This window comes from Aspergillus tanneri, assembly GCF_003426965.1.
Source record: "Aspergillus tanneri strain NIH1004 chromosome Unknown AapTan_5_pilon_pilon_pilon, whole genome shotgun sequence".
NCBI classification, from domain to species: Eukaryota; Fungi; Ascomycota; class Eurotiomycetes; order Eurotiales; family Aspergillaceae; genus Aspergillus; species Aspergillus tanneri.
The window spans coordinates 969,194-987,828 of record NW_022984632.1 but is presented as its reverse complement, the minus strand read 5'-3'; the positions used below and the strand labels follow the sequence as shown (position 1 = coordinate 987,828).

Below are 18,635 nucleotides of genomic sequence, written 5' to 3'. Positions count from 1 at the left end.
CAGTATTGACACCATCGTGATTGCCGGCGTCGTTGCCGGACGTTGGGGCGAAGAGTGCCTACACGTCTCTTCCGAGGCACGGCTCGCATGAACGAGAAAAGTCTCGTCTCCTACGGTACTTGAGTCTTTATCGTGTTTGTCCTATGGGCTGTCGCATGGATCATCGCAGAACTTATCCCGGTGTTCAATGACATACTCGGTCTAGTGGCCGCTGCATTTGCGAACAGGTTCTCGTTTGGTCTGGAAGGGATTTTCTGGTTTCATATGAATAAAGGGAGCTATTCAGCACGCCTCGGAAGATTTTTTTGTCTGCTCCTTTGACTGATGTCTCGTCTCTGCAGTGTGTAATGGGGCTCAGGGCCACTGGGACCAGTGTCAAGAAAAGCGCACACAATGCTCATGGTAGCTTCGCATGTGCGAATAATGCCGCATGATATAGGGGGTAGTAGGAGAAGCAATAACAGTAGGCACATTCAATGTACATTGATGATGCCATGAGCTTATAGGAAACTCATCTTTTAGAAGCCTGTCTACAAGGAGAGTGAACTATATCAAATACCGAGGAACTTCGACATCATTTCAGAGCCCAGATAAATATTAGCCCATTCCTACTAAATAGAGCAAGCCACTCCATCCTAGTCAACCCTGAATTGCATCTTCACCGAACACTGAACCTCACATTTGTCAGGAACGAAGCTCAGCGCCTGGTAATCATCCCCCGAATGTGCCCCAAACGCCGCAGCTCGAGGAGCACATTGGATCCCATACAGCGAGGACGAGAACGACTCGGTATCATCGATCAGCACCGGTACAACATTCTCCTTATCTAAAGCACTCGCATAATCCTTCGCTTTGGCCATCGCATCCCCAACAGCCTGCTTCCTGCACTCCCGACCCACCTCCTGTCTCGCCTTATCCGTCAACTTCCACCGGACAGACTCAACGGACACCAATGCGTCGCTCGCGACCTCCGTCGCAAACTGATTCAGCTGGTCAAAATTGCGGAATTTGATCTCGAAATCCGTCTGCGCCGTGTACACCCTCTCCTTGTGCTCGTTTCGGGCGCTGTCCCAGGGTCGGTAGCTGCCTGTCCGGAGGGAACTCATACTCCAGAAGGCGATGGCCGCATCGGGTGTCGTCCGCTCGTCTGAGTCGGCGGTTTGGGGGGAGATGTGGCGTAGGAGAGATTGGATTTGGTTAGAGGTTTTGGTCACGTTCTGAGAGATTTCGGACTGGTTTTCTCCGTCGCTGGCTACGTGGAGTGCGACGATGGCGCGTTCGGCTTCGCGATAGATGGTGGATGTGCCGACGGTGTGGATTGTTAGAGACATGGTGAAGCAAGTGAAGCTTGGGGTAATCGATCAAAAATATAACTATCAAAAATCGAGAAGCGAAAGTGGTGTGTTGAGGGAATGCCTCGTGAAATATGGCAAACTTTGAGTTGGAAATGGTGGAGCCATGGTGATCATGGTGGATATCCCTAGTGGAAACCGGGCGTCATTGTTTTACTTGTAGCTCAGAATATTTCCTTATTTGCCACCTTCCCTGGATAATAGGCCCATCTATTTCCATTATCCAGTTGATTGGAGAATTCGACCCTTTCGGTCTTGCGATCGGAAACAGTTTACAGCCTGAACCCAGAGGCCTCAGGGCAGCCAACTCGGGATCTTTCATTTCCATCCTCCGTTTCTATCTCCATTATCTCCAGGTCGTTATATTCAGTCAGCTCCTACATGTCTAACCTTCACTCAGTTGAATCAGCCAGAACTCCATCCGATCGAACTATCCTCTGGGATAAACAGCGACTCTGTCGATCTGCAGCCTGGTCGAGCGGGGCAGTGTCGCATAAACGGTTCGGGCTAACTTCTCCGGACAAGACCATCCCTCCTTGCTAAAAACGGTACTCTGCATGTCAGATGTAGTGGTCTAAGCACCATAGGCTCTTGAATATGACTGCGTTAATGTCGAGACCAGCGGCCGTCGTTTGTTCTTGATTGGCGCATATCCTGCCGTTCAACCTCTCATGACGCTCAGCCTCTTCAAGTCGTCATGATGCATTGCGATTAGCCTTACTGAAGGGTTTGATAGGCTTTCACTTCTCGAACAACGATGATAATAAAAAGGCCATAATCTTAGGTCCGACAGCCTTGGGTGTGGTCTTCAGCTCCCATTGTGTGGAAGAATTTATTTGGACCATCACTGACAACTTGGTAATGCCACGTAAATTAGCGCTAGTCGTCTCCAGCATATGTTGAACGAAGCAGCGAACGTTTTTCTTAAATGTTGAATGAGGAAGGGAGGTCTCTGGGGAGCACGACGGAGAGGAACCGCGTATGGTGTGGAGTGTTTCAGCTTGGGCTCTCTGCGCGATTAAGCGGTTTGAAGAGATTATCCACGCAGCCCCCAGAAAGAACAATATTTTTTCACGTCTGTAATCGGCTTGCGTAGAAGGAGATTTATGAAATATGATCAAATTTAAAAAAAAGGCCCCCTGTTAATTATTGTGCGACGTTCTCAAAGAAAGAGCGCTCTAGCCTGGTCATGTATTAATTTAGGCGATATTTTAGCCAATTCATTATGAAACTTTATGTACACAACATTATCTTCATGCCTCCGGCTTTAGTTTGTAGACTTGAATTCTTGCACAAGAACATTGTTTGAGGAAGCCAAAAATGTGGTGGCAGCCAGATAGCCAAACCTGTTATATCCTCTCAGCTACTAGTGCGAATGGACATTAACTTTTAAGTCGACTGATTCCCATCAAAGGACAAGCATCCTAGAAAGTTGAAGTAAGATGGTCCTCAATAAGTTCGGTTTATTCAAACCTATCAGGCTGATCAGGAAGTACAGTGTGCGATGCTGATACATATCTAAGCCATACATAGTCCATTTCGATTCCTATACCATCGTACCACCACATAGTAGCTTGATAGTGAGATATCTAGTAGATAGAAACCATCTAATCCCATCAAAATCCTTGCATGTCCCCAACATAATATATTAATTACATACGCCTTGTGGGCCTCATGGCACAGGTTGGTCCTCCTTTAACAACCAATAACTTTTCACTTAACAGCTGACTCGAGAAACTCCTTCCAGTGTGCGGAATTTGCATTTTCAATGGCCCTAGACTATTCCTGGCAGTTCTGACGCATGTTCTGAAAGAGAGTTGTGAATATTGGGCGAGCAGCTGCCAGCGCGGTGCAGCTCTTCTGTCACCACTGACTCACATGATTTACCTTGACCTGTTGGGTTTTGAGCTCTGGGGTAAACCCTCTTTTGCGATGGAAATAAAGCATGGGGGAAAGACATGTGATCTTCGGAGATATTCGCTCCCGAAGAAAGGGAAAAGCTGCTTTTGTTTAAGACCGTAAACGGTCAGCCTTATGAATTGGCATCGAGAAAGCAACACATCTGTCAGTGTGCGAGAACTCTCAGTCAGCGCATGGGTTTTCCATTTTCGTTTATCTACCGATTTTTATGTTTTTTTGATTGCATATATTGCGTTTTGCTTTGAAATATTGACCTACATACGGTCTGTATTTATCGTTTATTATTATTAGATAAAAGTAAGAACCCAGACCTCCTTGGTCGTAAAGGACTGTAGTTGTGCACTAATAAGATACATTATATTGTTGACGTCCGATGTTAGGCCATAAGTCTGACGTATATTAAGAACAAAAGACACAAAGAAAAAGCTCTTACGGCTAGACTCCCTGAGATCTCAAATGACAGGCAGTATCTACAGCTGTTCTCTACATTCCCCACTGGATATCGCAGCACTAAAGCAAAAAGCACAAGCAAGAACCCTTCTGATATAATATGCTGCTTTCTCCCCAACATTCTACGAACTGTTCAAAATCTCGATGGCGTCATTTGTCCATTGACTTGGACGCGATCCAGAGCATAGTCTCGCTGTTCGTGTATGCCTGTCCATACTGCTGGAATCCCCATAGAATGGATTCCTATGCTGGCCTGTTGCCATCACTGGGCTTTTGTACACTGGGCTTTGTACAGACGAGTCATCGTGCTGCGATGGCAGCCAACCTGCGCAGGACAAGCGCTGTCGCTCGGAAATATTTACGAAGAGTTTAGCTTTCGAAGCACGGTGGAGGAATCGAGAGAAGAATGATTTAGAGCGTGGGATGACGGATAGAGTCCCCGCTGTTTTGGTATAGACAAAATCAATCCAAATACCAATATGGTATACGACATGGGTATATGTCAGACTATGGAGACAATTTGATCAACGAATTGCCTCACACAATAGAAAAGAAGAGGATAAGCCACAAGGAAGTACAAAAGAAAATATAAAAGAAAGAGAAAGAAATAAGGGATAGAGTATGCGCTAAATCGGAAACCTAAACCCCCCTCGCTCTGTTCGTTCTTGGAACAGACTGGCGACTCGGGGCCCCACCGTTTGAACAATCAAGAAGACATGGTTTATCCACGTACAGTATTTGTTTTCTGACCGCCGCGCCCATTGGTTCAAGCTACATATGCCGCAAATGCAGTACGGTAGAGTTATTTTGAAACCGTAGAGAATTGTTATATAGAAAATAGTGATCCATAGAGGGTACTGTAGATTGAAAATCTGAATTCTTGAATTCTATGTACCTTGTTTGGTAAAGAGCCAGGGGAGAACAAATCACTGTGCGGGTAAGTGAACCGCCTGGCTCACCCTGCTCACCTCCTTAAACGGCAATAGCTGAATGAGACATGTGGGATGTGTTTGTAGTTTTTTCAACGATAGACTTACCTGGGGTGGAAGTTTATGTTGTTAGCTAAACCAGGCTAGAAGAAGCCCGAGCTTCCCCTTTAATAACAATCTTGTAATCCATTCTTTTTAATTTTGTAACCTAACTGGACTCTTAAAAATTACTGCCCTTTTATTAATATATACTACTCTTGCCTGTTCCTTCCGCCGCGCCAATCTCCTCTCCAATTATTACTTGATATATAAGAGCTATAATGGAAGAAATAAAACAGGACCAAACTTCCACCCAGCATGATTCCTTACCTTTATCTGAAACAAGCCCTAGTCCAGGCCGTTCAGAACAAAGTATGATTCAACGGTGTTGTACCAGAATTGCATGCTGGACTATCTTTGTGCATCCGATTAAGTAGGTATTATTATAGAGTCACAGAAACTACTTTACTAATAGTTAATAACTAGATTTATGCTATCTATTCTTGCTCTAAGCATTTCTTACTACTATCTGTGCAATTATTTTTCCCTCAATCAGAAGTGCTGGAATTTGTCTTTCTACTGGTTTTATATTATTTGTTTCCTATTTAATTGTATAGGTTATGCAGTTAAGTATGGTATTTAATACCCAATTGTCAGGCTGAGGCACCACAACTGCCTTATTCATTGTTGATCCCACAACATTTCCCACAGTTCCTGTACGATAGAATTCTTCCTTTCTTTCTTCCTTTTCTACGTTGACACGGTCCTAGCCTAGAAAGAATGAAACGAGATCTATTCAGAACGTAGGGCGACTCATATCCGAAACAACTAACTTAAGGAACTACGTGTAGAGGTGGTGGTCGGGTTGGAGAAGGTGTGGGATCACGTGCCAGCCTAGGGTTAGGGCTAAAAAGTCCGGTAAAGTAAGTCATGACAACCCGTACTTCACCGCCCAACGATCGGAACCACCAAAAACGATCGATTTTGTATACACCGACTTTTCGTTTCGTAGATTTTAAACCATGATAACTCTGTCAATATGGGATCAATTGAATCAGCGTTAGAAGATTTGAAATCGTTGGGGCCAGGAGAAGTTCCTACCTAGCAATCAGCAACGTGCATCAGGTAAGACTCTGAAACGTTGTAGAAGAGGATGATAGACACGATTATTATTAGTACTCTATTAATAGTAATTTCATAATATACAGGCTACATTCTAGTTAGTTAACTATCTGCTTGGATAATATCTAGCTAGAGACTACGTTGTCTACTTGGTTACATGTGGTGCAGGAATCTAAAGCCTAAAATTACTGTACTTAGGAGATACTCACTAGGGAGCTAAATGCAGCCTATGGCCGCAAAAAGCTGAGGAATATATATTTTTTTAAAAAAAAAGAAAAGAAAAGAAAAGAAAAGGAAAGAAAAGAAAAGAAAGGTTTGCCCCCCAGCGGCTGCGAGGTCAGAAATGTTGAATATTCTGCCAAGATATGGCTACTAAACCATGCATCTTTATGAACTCTTTGGTGTTTCTGCTCTGGTAGGACTTTGGTGAGGCCGTCAGCAGACATCTAGAAAATCAAGTACGCATGTGCAGAATTTACAAAGAATGATTACTATATTACAAGAAATATACATGCAATTTATGTATTTAATAGTGTCGGCCCTTCGGATAATTATCTCACGCCAATCAACTGTCGGTCCTAACTGCTATCCCATGCATCACGCGTCTCATCACGCCTTGGCATATCTCTTCCTAGGACGAAAATATTGTGCTACATTTGCTCGCCAAGCAAGACAGCTTGGTTCCACCATTTGTTTCTGTGTCTAATCCCGTGGAACCCTGTCCACTTTAACGTCGCAAACAAGTCCAAGCACAGCGACATGCCGCTAATGATTGCAGCAGAATGCGGCTATAACCTAATGGTCCCACTGCTACTAGAGAGGGGTGTGAACACCCGGCCCCACCAGGAAACAGCACAAAGGCTGTCGAACATGGACACGAAGAAATGGTCCGGCTGCTTTTAGCGCAGCCTGATGCGGATGTAAATTACGAGTGAAATCTTGCGGGGACACCATTTACAAGCTATTAAAATGCATTATTTATCGATTGCGAGGCTACTGGTGATACGTGACGACTTATGCCTGAACCACGGGATGAGCAGCATGACCGCAGCAATTGAACTCGCCTCCTGCGACAAGGGTTTCTACTAGCTGGTTCAGATAGTTATCGCAAGAAACGGTGTGGATATCGCAGGTGAGACCGGTAAAAACGAGACTCCACTTATCCTAGCTGCCTTGCTAGGATATATGGATATTGTCAGGCTGCTGCTGGCGCAGGAGAACATCCACGCGAGTGTCCCGGACATCCTTGGCCGTACGCCACTTGAATGTGTGGTATGCTCATGATCCGATCTAGAGCTTGTACAGTTGCTTTTAGCGCGAGATGATGTTGATCGCGACGCGGCAAATGTGGAGGGCCGTTCCCCCTTGCATTTTGTGTACACAAATTTTGAGCTCATAACCTGTTGTGACTTCAGGGGAAAAGGGGACATTGGCAGGTGAGGTTATATCAGATAAATTCACGTTGCACCATGCAGTACTATACATGGTGGATTAGCCATGATGGGACCGACATCTACAGCAAAAAATAGACGTCTGGGCTATCACCATGTCCGACTTCGTGAGATGGGAGAGGCTCATACAACCTCCCATTCTACGCTCTATCTAAGCAGGTAACAGAACCCTTCCGCTGGCGCGGACTGCTCTGAGTTTGAAGTCGACAAGTCCTACTGTGTTGAGTACGGAGAGCTCACGGCGACTGCGGCTTCCGGCACCACACCAACCGCACTGCTCTCCTACCACCGGAGGTGCTCCAGGACCCAGCCGGGTCAGATTGCTAATTGCAACCACTGGGACTTAGTGAACATTGGGGATACTTGTGATGTCTTCACTGCAAAATACCGTGGCCTGACGCTGGCAAAGCTGCTCGAGTGAAACCCGTCTGTTGGAAAGCAGTCCAGCTCTGGGCCGAGACCTAGGGGGTGAATATAACTCAAAGTTGCGTTTGGGGAAAAGCTGGATAGTTATATTTACCATCTTTTTATGGGTGTAGCAGTCACGTACTTCACATGACGCACTGTAAAGTGCTGGAGCCTGTTTGACCTCTCAGGCTAATTGACACCGTTAACCCGTTGACCTGCTGTCCCTATTGTCCCTATTGTCCCTATTACCTCTGCTGTCCTTACTGTCCCTTTTCCTCTTTCCTTCCTTCCTTCTTTAATAATTCCTTTTTCTACATAGCCTATCCTATAGGTTCTACGCATTCAGCCCTTAACATTTTTATTATAATTACTATCCATCTCTTCCTCTAACTGCTGTCTTTCCCTCCACTTGCATAATAACTGAATCTTTAAGTTTTCGATCTCTAATTGCTTTTGTAGCTCAGCTTCTTCATCCCGTAGCCCGCCTGAACAATTATTATAGTTAGTATATACTTGGAAAACACTTATAAGTATACAAATATGCTTACTATTCTGACTTCTTGTTTCATGGGGTGGAGTTCTTGATATTTCTCTTCCTGTAGTTGAAAAAGCGGCATTATCTTTATCAACCTGTAAGCTGGGTTCTGAATTATTTACTGTCAACTTAGATACCGCTATTCCGCTTCAACGCTAGATTATTCAGGCGCCTGCTCAGTCATTCATTATTGGCCATAATGTTACCATATTTTATCATTCCACTTTACCCCTATTTCTGATGTATTTAAAGTCTTGAATATTTGCTTAGATCAGAAGAATCAGACCTTCATCAGTTAAGCGGCACGGTCAATATTTACTTGAAGCCTCTTCCGCCGTTTTGCTAGTTTTAATTAGTAAGTGCTACAAAAGTACTAGATAAGTACTTCAAGAGATATACCTGTCCGATGCATATAATCAAGATATGTTGTATCAAGATTACGTGACTAATTTTCATAACGAATTCCATGCTCTTTAAAGCTTTTATACTGCTCAATATCCTGTTTATTAAGTAGCCATGACAATATCAAGCCTTTGCCGTATACATTAGACTTATGATGAGTCTGCTCAACTGTAAGGGATCAACCGCAGATGATATTGGTCGATATTAGAAAGAAAACTAAGGACGAAGAGAGAAAGGAGAGGGTCCTTCGTGGGGTCGTATCCGTCCACATTTGTGGGGTTCCCGCGATCGAGGTCAGGTCCCTGACGCCAAAAATTAACTCTTGTTGGTATTCCTGTACATAAATTTGCTCCGTGGGGACCTGCATTGAGGTAGGTGCTTGTAATTTTAATTTTACGTCTATTTTCGTTTCTATATTTGTTCCCCGCATCGCAGTCATTGACATCTGTTATTAATTTACATAGACATTATAAGTATTATCTTGTAAACAAACTAAAAATCATCACATCCTTCAGTCAACCGCCATTAATTCACTAACTGGTCTTTCCTCCCGGTGTCGATAATTCTCAGCCGACAGCTCCGACACCACGGTTTCTGTATTGGACAGCCGCGCGGGATTGTGCGGAGGATCTTTATACTCAAATGTAGGCAGTGGAGCAAGTCCATCAATGGGTCTGTTAACTGTAGATACCTCGCCTTCCTCATATTTGCGAGATTTCCGTCGTCGATACAGCAGAAACGCCCCGATACATGCAGCCACGAGTAACACACCCAGCGAGACACCGACACCAATCCCTATCTTGGCCGATTGGGATAGCCCGGACCTGGTCGCAGGGAAGGATGTCGTTTCTGTGGGTGAAGTGGTCATAGAAGGAGAGGTTGTGGTACTAGAGGTGGTGAATGTTGTTGTTGCCGTTGCCGTTGCCGTTGCCGTTGCGGAGGTTGAGGTTGATGAGTGTGATGGACGGGCGAAATTAAATTCAACTGGTGGTCCATCGTCCGTGAATCTTTTTCTCACTCCAATGGAAACACTGGTAACATTGTTGCCAAATGATTCGCCATTGGACGAGAATGGCTGGAGGACGAAGAAGCAAGGTTGGACGTAGTTTCCTTGAGTTGCTACCCAGACATAACTATGTGTGTTTTTAACCTTATCTAGCAGCCAATGTCTATATTAGCATATCCATTGCCCCAAATAATATAGGTAGGATAGCCATTATCCCACCCTGTAGAACTTCATCATGCGGCCCACATGACTCGAATAGGGAAATGAACGGAGCGACAACCGTCCAGGTCACATTGACTTTATCGTCGACAATATATGTATTTTCTGCTCTGGTTGGGAAGGTAAAACTCATACTATTGTGGGATGCAAGGTAAGGAACTCTGATACTAAATACAGAGGGTGATCGGGGTACAGGATTATCATACCCGCGGTGGTTCCATAAGAGGGAGTAACCGAGGGGAAAAGAGACTGCGCATTCCGTTGTCTTCCCCTGGGGTATTTATAATCCGATGGACCCTGGTCTCAATGGCGCAGTCGTGAAACGCAGACGAGGCTAAGCGGTGTCATCCATGTCTAGGGCATAGGCTAGCAAATATACTAGACTAGAAACTGGAATATATACTCCTAGCTCGTAGCTATGTCTGTATTCCTATCAGAGCCTTCAGAAGCAGGAATTAAGAACAGGGTAGTCAGGTGCTGAAGGGAAATTGAGAAAGTGGAAGCCAACTGCGATATATGTAATTACTTCAAAAAAAAAGAGAAAAAAAGCATATCAAGAGATTGATTTTTCCAATATACTCTCAGACCACATATGTGGGGCAGAAACCTCAACAGCTAATCATAAGCAAAGTGGGTGGCAGTGTTTCTCGGCAAATTTACCTGGCACAGTTAGTGCTAGTAGTAACAAATAAAGAATAAAAAGCACTAGCACTGGACTACTCTGTAATGTGTAGATTAGTACTGCAGATCATAGCACATGTGTGATAGATACTATGCTCCTTTAAGTAGTAGCTCACTTTTTGTGGTCAATAAATCCACCCACTAAAAAGGTCGCAGGTCAATATCACAAGTATTTAGATAGGGGGGTCTCATCCTCATCTACCTCATAAGCTTCTTCAATTCCTGGCTGAGAAGCAATGCTCTTGTGTCTTTTCCCAAGAGTTCAATTACTGTGATAGTTTTGGTCGTGTTGAAGAGACCTATTTAGTGGCTTTGGGATCAGGGTTTTAGCTGGATTGCTGGACTTGCTCTTACTTGGCTGGTATGCATAATATAGACGAGAGGAAGGATAAATAATACAATTAATTTCAAGATTCACTGTACGCACCCACATCTCATAGACAATAATTATATGCTCTTTATGCGATGAGAAATACGCCAAACTAGTTAAACACCGTCTATTGCTAGGGAGATTTATGCTCAGCGCCGCGGACTCCAATACAGATGCATCCATATAATACACTCGGTTCCCTCACGGGGTAACCTTTTGACTCCACAACCCAGTCCCCAGATCATCCACAACCAGGCTCAGCGACAAGCCTGCCTCGGCACACGCAGCACGCAGCGCCTCCTCCTGTTCCTTGCGAAACTCAGTGTGATTCTGGTCCCAGAGACGCATGGTGATCTGTTTCAGCTCCGGGGTGTGCTTGCGCCAATCGACAAGGAAGCGGTGTAACAGGCTGATTTCTTCATCTTCATCCCATTCAAAATCATACAGACTCCGTAGGTCATCCCGCAGGCACAGTTCGCGGAGAGATTTTGGCAGGAGTGGGCCGAGCTGGGCGGGGTTATCGCTGTCAAGGTACCAGCCTAGAAGAACACACAGCGGCATCTCCACGGTCTGCAGATTGGAGAAATTGTGCAGAATCCGGTGAAATGATTCCTTGATATGATCATCGGCGCCATCCCAGTTGCGATCGCCCAAATTCGAAGGGTAATATTCTACCCCGAGGGAGAGATTCTGCACGGTCGGACTTACAGAGACCATTGCCTGTGCTAGCATCGGGGCGTTGCCTACCACTAGCTCATTTCTATAAGAATAGGCCATTCCCAGGTGCAGATTTTTGAGGTTTGCTGTCCGCGACAGCAGGAAATTCACATCCTCATCGGAGATCGTGGCGCGAGGCAGAATCAGCGTCTCCAGATTACTAAGATCCAGATCAGGTTTCTTCTCCCGCAGTTCGTCGAGATCTCGCAACCAGAGGTTCAGCGAGCGCAGAGCTGGGAGACAGAACCAGCCCGCAAACTGGCCGGGGTTGTACGGAGGATAACTGTCCGGGTATTCATCGTTGTACATATCCTCTGACTCGGAGATTGGGACATTTCCACCATAGTCCACGACCTCAAGATTCTTAAAAGTGGAGAGGACCCCATTCGGAAAGAGAAGGGCCTGTGTCATTATCATGCCTGGAAACCCATCCCACCAGACCAAGGAGTAGTCTAGACGGAGCGATTTCAAGTTGGGCAACTGGGAGAGAAGGATACCCGCAAAGCAGTAGATATTACCACCGTAGATGGGCAGATGCCAGTCCTCGGCGTCGGCGAATTGGGCGCGACGCACAATATCCATGGACTGGTCCAGCACGTCGCGGAAGGATTCCGACTCGGTTTCCCAGTCGATCTCTGGCTGGGTGTCTTCCCATTCTTCGGCGTCGGGTGCAGATACCAGACTGACATGGTGGACATAGGATGCCAGCTCGGGGTCTTTGAAGATCAGCCGAAGCAACTGCAGGAGTTTTTTCAGCGGCCGGGTGGTCCAGTCCAGAGAGATGTTGCGGAGGACGAAAGGCATGGCCGATGCGCTGAGATCCTTGCAGGTGGAGGAGACCGCCAGGGCATCACTCAGAGAGAGCTGGCCCAGAATCGCCACCAAGCAATCGTGGGACAGTTGGGACAATGGTCTGGGAGTAGATGAGCGGCGCGCGGAGAGAGTGGGCGGGGATAATCTCACCCTTCTTTTTGGGATAGGGAGTGCTTCGCGTCCATGGTGCAGGATTGCGAGCAGAATGGTTTTCGAGAAGAACGGCTGAAACGGGTAATTGTGAAGCTGTCAACCCGGTCCTGCGGGTTATAAGCGTGGGCTATGGAGGACGGAAGAGGAGAGAGAATGTGAGTAATAAAATAAGGGTTGGGGCGGAGAAGTGGAGCGGTCCAAGGTCGGAGTGGAAAATACCCCCGGCCAACGGGAAGGACGGATGACATTTGATCAGAAACGGGGAGGAATTAGAGAACTTGAATGGATGGACTTGGCATCTGGAAGAGAAGAGAAGAAGAAGAATAAGAAGAAGAAGAAGAAAAGTAGGGACAAGAAGGTTCAAATTTGGGACAAGTATATGGGGCCGAAACAGTGAAAGTGTCCGGGCCAAAAGATGAAAATTACCGCCATTCAGCAAGATTTGGCATAGGACATATGTGGATGGTGGATGTCCTGGCCCAATGAACTACCGTAAATAAATAGTAATTAAGATGTTTTTCGAATATTGTCGTAGGAGAATATAAATTTGGACTAGCTTCCAATACCGCGGTCGGTGTCTGGTGCTAAGATAGATAGACACTAGGGAATTCAAGCCTAACAGCTACTAAACATAAAATGGACGCTGAAGAGGAAAATAATCGCAAACTCTGCTTGAGAGAATCCTGTTACTCGATGATCTATCCTGACTAACAGACATCGGAACAATTACACGAACATCGAAAGTATTTTACAAGGTTGTGTTGATGGCTTGTCAGTTGTCCACCCACATCTAACACCTCTAGAGCTCATCGTAGTTGTCTGCTTGATTTCTTGCCCTTGTCATTCAGCTTTGAAGTGGTCTTAGTCTTGGGAGTATTGTCCTAAGAAATCTGCGTCTTCTTAGGCTTCTTAGGCTTCTTATTGGGCTTCTTATTAGGCTTCTGCTTAGGATCCTGGTGTTCAGGGCCCTTCTGTTCAGGATCCTTGTGTTCAGGGCCCTTCTGTTCGGGACCCTTGTGTTCAGGGCCCTTCTGTTCAGGATCCTTGTGTTCAGGGCCCTTCTGTTCGGGACCCCTGTGTTCAGGATTGGACTGGGTGTTTCTGGTTCTCTTCTGGGGAGTAGGGAAAGTTGGAGCTTTTACAATGTCAAAGTCACCCTCCTTGAGAAGGGCTGGTTCTGTGCCCTTGGGGATGACCTCGAATTTCATCCCTTTTGTTCCAGTAAAAGCCAAACAACCCCAGCCCTCTCCGCATCCTTTGTCGGCTTTCTCGGGGTCCGTAGAATCACATGGAGGCTTGATACCATCGTTACCGTTATCTTTGACCTTCCCCGTTTTCTCGATATCCTCTGACCATGCGACCACGGTAGGTCGCACATCCAAGGTTGTCAAGGACGGCTGCTCGTCGATCAAGTAATATTCGAGGGATGCCATGATCTCTCCACAGGCTCCATCGTTCTTGTGTTGGATGAGAGTGTTGCCAGTTTTTGGCTTCGTGTCACCAGGAGGTTTACCCTTTCGCCTGCCTCCCACCGCGCTGTTCCATTGACCACCACCTCTCGATGTGACACCCTTCTTCCTACTCACGGTCCATTCATCTTTTCCAGCACCCTGTTTGTCCAGGGCCCTCGTGGTTTTCAATATTGTTTTGATGCTTTCCTGTCTGCACTGGTCGAGGGCGTTCATGACATCTGGCGCATTCTCCTCTAGGACAGTGGTAAATTTTCCGTAGTGTGTTTCTCCTATTTTCTCATTGGGTTTTTCCTCCCTGGGTCCTTCTCGGCCTTCGTAGATGTAGTTACCGCCCTTGAGGCTGGACGCGAGATAGACCTCATCCCCCACCTTGAGGGCAGTCATGACCTTTGGGAATTTGACCCTATCTTCCTTTGACGCCTTGTTGTACATCTCCCACCAGCCAGCTTGGGCGAGGCCTACAATATGGCTCTTCTCCACGGACTTGGAGTCTTTCAATTTGAGACGGGACACATAGCCAGTGTATTCCTTGTTGTCTCTGGGACTATGTCCTTCATCAAATTTCATCTTGTCGACACCAACAGAAACCCCGAATTTCGGAGGGGAATCATAATATTTTGTTGCTCTTCTCTCAAGACTCAGGGGGGAAGCCGCAACGAGGCCCAAAAAAAGGTAGAACAAAAGATAACATATTTTGGGAATCATGTTGGGATCAACCCAGCATGGGATTCGGATTCAAATACTAAAGAAAAAAGGTAAAAGATTTCACAAGGAAAGACTTGTATGAGAAAAACGAGAGTAAAAGAATGACTGATAATTAAAAAGAATGACTGTTGTGATGATGATGGACTGAGGAGATGCAACAACAAGGTATTTATACCATGGGCCACCAATACAGATGTCCTCTAAACATCGCTGTATAGGAGAGAGGCGAGACGCTATACAGATACAGAATGCTAAGTCCGCCAGGGAGTCCCTTAGTCGGATGTTCTTTTTGGGGGCCATTCGCAGGTTAGCTTGGTCTTCTCTATAGGAAGGAATAAGCGTACAGTGCCTCTACCATCCAGCATCGGCCACACGGAGCGGATTTGGAGTCCGACTTGGACCTGGAATGGCGTCGGCCCACTTGGTGGCGCCTGGCACGGTTTCTGGAGGATCAGGGTCCTACTTTTCCGGGAGGTTCGACACGAGCACAGACCACGGGGAATACAAGCCATGTCAACACTCCATCCGACGCGCGGGATCTGGGATATATTGGTCGGCTGCGAGACTTTCCGTATTAACTCCGTATCAGTGGAACTCTTCTCTGCGCTAGCCCCTTCCGAACATGTGGATATCTTTATCTGGAGTTAGATCGGCAAGTCTGCAGAGGTGTGGAAAGAGCACTGCGATAGATGTTTCCAGGCGATGTGAAATAATTACATACTATAGGACCGGGTTATTGTCCTTTATGCCTCGGCAATAAGAGGCTTCTCCCTTCGCAGCGCATGAATAGCTGGAAACGAGCAATGAAGTGAGAGCTCATGTCAACAAAGGTATACAGAAGATGGGCGGAAACTACATTGTTCATACCCGATGTGCTAAAATAAGGTTGACTCTGAGAATCAACTTTATTATCACTTAAGTGATACACATGATCTGCATAAAGCCATCTGGAATAAAGCGGAAGATTCCGTTGATTTCTTAAAACGGAAGTTTCGGTTCAAGTCGATTTATCTGTTACTACTAAAAGGAAGCGACGACAGCGGCGGATTGGGCAGCAGGACAAAAAAAGAAAGCGAGTTGGCCGTGGAGATTTTCAAATTGTCCAGTGGGAGTCTCCAAACTCTGCTGTTGACCCCAAAACGCGCCGTTGGCTAACACAACGGATTTGAATATCAAAATTTGGAGTCATCATGCTCCGAAGGCTTCGTCTTACCCTCCAGCAGAGGAATCAGCTCTAGACTACATAACAGTGCCAAATTCGAGGCCAGCGACGACAGCGGGCTTTTCAACTCCTCTCACCAGGATGCCTTAAAATTTTGTGCCTCGGACGTGTCTACCTTTTATGATTTCCCTACAAGTGCTGGGCCAGGGCCTTCGGCTCTCAACACCAACCTAGACCTTTTACCAATTGATCCGGAGATACGGCAAGGAGATAATATCCCCTCAATTGGATTAAGTGGACAAGAATCGGACCCTAGGGACGTGACGGAACCCAACGAGCCCGAATGCTGTGGGTATTCTTCACAGATTAAAAGTCTTACCTATGCTTGAGACCCTCCATGTCTACAATTCTTCGGGAAATTGAAGATATAAAATCCCAGTGCAGACGAGTAAACGGACATAGACCGGGTCAGTATCATGCTAGGAATTATCAACGGAGGCCCGAGAGCAAATATCTCGAACTTCATTAGCAACTTATGCGCTAGAGTCCTTGCTCAACCCAGGGTCATTGAGCAGCGAGAAAAGTCACACCGGAGAGCCGACCGGCCCAGTTACTGGAGCTAGAAAAAGGGCTACCCAGTTTCAACAAGTTCATGCAGCATCTTACAAGACCACCTGAATGACAGGATCCTATTCGGAGGCGGAAGACAAGTTTCTCAGAAGCTTGATGAAGAAAAAGCTAAGCCTGCAGGAAGTGACGAAGTTCCAGGAGTTCTTCCCCGGCAGATCGAAGTTGTTACTTCAAAGACGTGTTTGATTTATTGGGGGTTCTGAAGTGATTGCATTCAGAATGTTCTGCCCAACCTCTCTATGAGAGATATTGGGTATATATATTTCACATATGTCCCAATCTGGACTCATTTATTCTGACAAGACGTTGGCCCCTCCTACAGCCATCCGCACGGCGGTCTACCCGCTCAAGGTTAAATAGGTGTAAGGCACACTTTTAGGTTTAGATTACTTGCTATGGTAATATAAATTTGTATTCTTTAGAGTCCCTTCAAAGTTTCTCTAGTCTTGAAGGTTGTCAGACAGATGGTCCTATTCGGGCTGGAACATGGTTTCTCAGCTGGCCGAGCGTCTATCTCGCCAGTGTGACCAGTATGTTTTGGGGCACGCTCCTTCTTTGGTCTTTGTGGTATCAGGGCCTGTTGGAGGACCAATCCTCATCTGTGTGAGATTATGTTCCTAACATGCTGTGTCTTGTAGGAAGTTGAAACAAAGTGCGGTAGAAAAGACCCATGGTTGTCCATCCAGGATCCGTTGGACATGTGTCATATCGACGAAAGTGGCTTCTAATGACATCAATTACTAATGACATCAATCACTTATAATTTTGTCAATGTGCATTTATTGGCATAATAATTAATTCAGGACATGTGCAGGTTTTGTGATCATGGACTTGCATATTATGGACTTGACAATTGCTGCAACCAGCGGTTCTGCCAGCCTTTGCAACGGAGAGAATAGGTAAACTACCAACAAAACAGAGTGTTGCTCATAGTTAGCTAATGTTGTAGGTTCCTTGTTAGTTATCAGCTTCTCTCAACATGGCAAAACCAACTCGAGTACTTTCTCTATCATTTTTGCAAAGCTGCCGCACCGCAGATTCTAAGTGAATGTCGTTGGTCATGCCCTGAAGCTGCAGAGCTACCCAAGCTTACTGAGAAGATTACTGAATATTTCTGCTTTCACCGTAAACACACCTTTAGAAACTGTGGCATCTCTGAGCAGGAGCGAGAATCCTTCTGTACCAAATTGCAAGAAATTCGTCAGATTCGAAATTTTGCCGTACATCGAGTAGCACCGAACACCAGCACAATCAGGAAATATGCAAAAGTTGCTCTCGATGTTTTGAGACTCGTGCAAAGGTTAGGAGGCGAAGAATTCCGAAACTTATTCAACGACCCTGTGAGCATACACCCATCTCGCTTTGTTGGGATGAAAGTACAAAAATAACGAACCTGACTACAGTTGAATCAAGTTATTCAAACATTTTGGGAAATAGACAACAATAAGTGGACTAGTATATCATTTGGGGATCATCCAGTGGCCGAAACGATACGAAATCATGCAGAGAGTCTTTCAAGAAGGGAACAAAAAGAAAGCAACTTGAAGCGGGGCATTGAAGATCAGAAGCTGGCTGCGCAAAGAAGAGCCAATAATGTTGCAAGGATGGCCGAAGACTTTGAGGTATCAAAGAAGGCAAGTGATATGCGTTGGCATCAAGATCAACATGCAAAGGAGGAAGCTAGGTTAAAAAAGGCTCAGAGAGCCGAAAGGGCCAGAAAGCAAGAGGAGGATGCAAAAGTGAGAAGGGCTGAGAGAGCCGAAAGAGCCCACAAGCAAGAGGCGGCTGCTAAAGCGAGGAGGGCAACTGCAACAGAAAGTATAGTTCTTGGACAAAAGTCTACGTAATTTCCCTCAACACGAAAATATGTATAATAGTCAGAACATCATATTCCCATGCAATGCAGCCAGACATTAATGTTTTTACAAGATATTTAAATATGCAATAGTTAAATCATGTAAAAATGGTAAAATATTATATTTTTAATATTAACAGTTGTTTGTAGTAAAATTAAACTTTTGTTTCTTAATATCCTTAATAACTCCCTTGGCCGGTAATGTCTTTTTAATCTACTAGGGTTGTATTAGTAGGCGTATACC

The 18,635-nt window shown here is 45.6% G+C and overlaps 5 protein-coding genes across 5 annotated transcripts; 1 reads left to right on the top strand and 4 right to left on the bottom strand.

Annotated features, from left to right (window-relative positions):
• Nucleotides 1–635: 635 nt before the first annotated feature.
• On the bottom strand, nt 636–1,331 carry ATNIH1004_009751 (SIMPL domain-containing protein; the record flags this gene model as incomplete). Its single annotated transcript, XM_033574333.1, has 1 exon — nt 636–1,331. The coding sequence occupies one exon, from the start codon at nt 1,329–1,331 to the stop codon at nt 636–638; it is 696 nt and encodes a 231-aa protein (XP_033422351.1).
• A 6,027-nt stretch (nt 1,332–7,358) lies between these two features.
• On the top strand, nt 7,359–7,684 carry ATNIH1004_009750 (uncharacterized protein; the record flags this gene model as incomplete). The annotated part of the gene is made up of 2 exons (XM_033574332.1): nt 7,359–7,370; nt 7,430–7,684. 2 exons carry the CDS (start codon nt 7,359–7,361, stop codon nt 7,682–7,684), a joined length of 267 nt encoding a protein of 88 aa, XP_033422350.1.
• Nucleotides 7,685–9,119: 1,435 nt separating this feature from the next.
• On the bottom strand, nt 9,120–9,966 carry ATNIH1004_009749 (uncharacterized protein; the record flags this gene model as incomplete). Its single annotated transcript, XM_033574331.1, has 2 exons — nt 9,120–9,763; nt 9,834–9,966. 2 exons carry the CDS (start codon nt 9,964–9,966, stop codon nt 9,120–9,122), a joined length of 777 nt encoding a protein of 258 aa, XP_033422349.1.
• A 1,119-nt stretch (nt 9,967–11,085) lies between these two features.
• On the bottom strand, nt 11,086–12,599 carry ATNIH1004_009748 (uncharacterized protein; the record flags this gene model as incomplete). Its single annotated transcript, XM_033574330.1, has 2 exons — nt 11,086–12,514; nt 12,565–12,599. 2 exons carry the CDS (start codon nt 12,597–12,599, stop codon nt 11,086–11,088), a joined length of 1,464 nt encoding a protein of 487 aa, XP_033422348.1.
• An 849-nt stretch (nt 12,600–13,448) lies between these two features.
• On the bottom strand, nt 13,449–14,606 carry ATNIH1004_009747 (uncharacterized protein; the record flags this gene model as incomplete). Its single annotated transcript, XM_033574329.1, has 1 exon — nt 13,449–14,606. One exon carries the CDS (start codon nt 14,604–14,606, stop codon nt 13,449–13,451), a length of 1,158 nt encoding a protein of 385 aa, XP_033422347.1.
• Between the last annotated feature and the right edge of the window lie 4,029 nt (nt 14,607–18,635).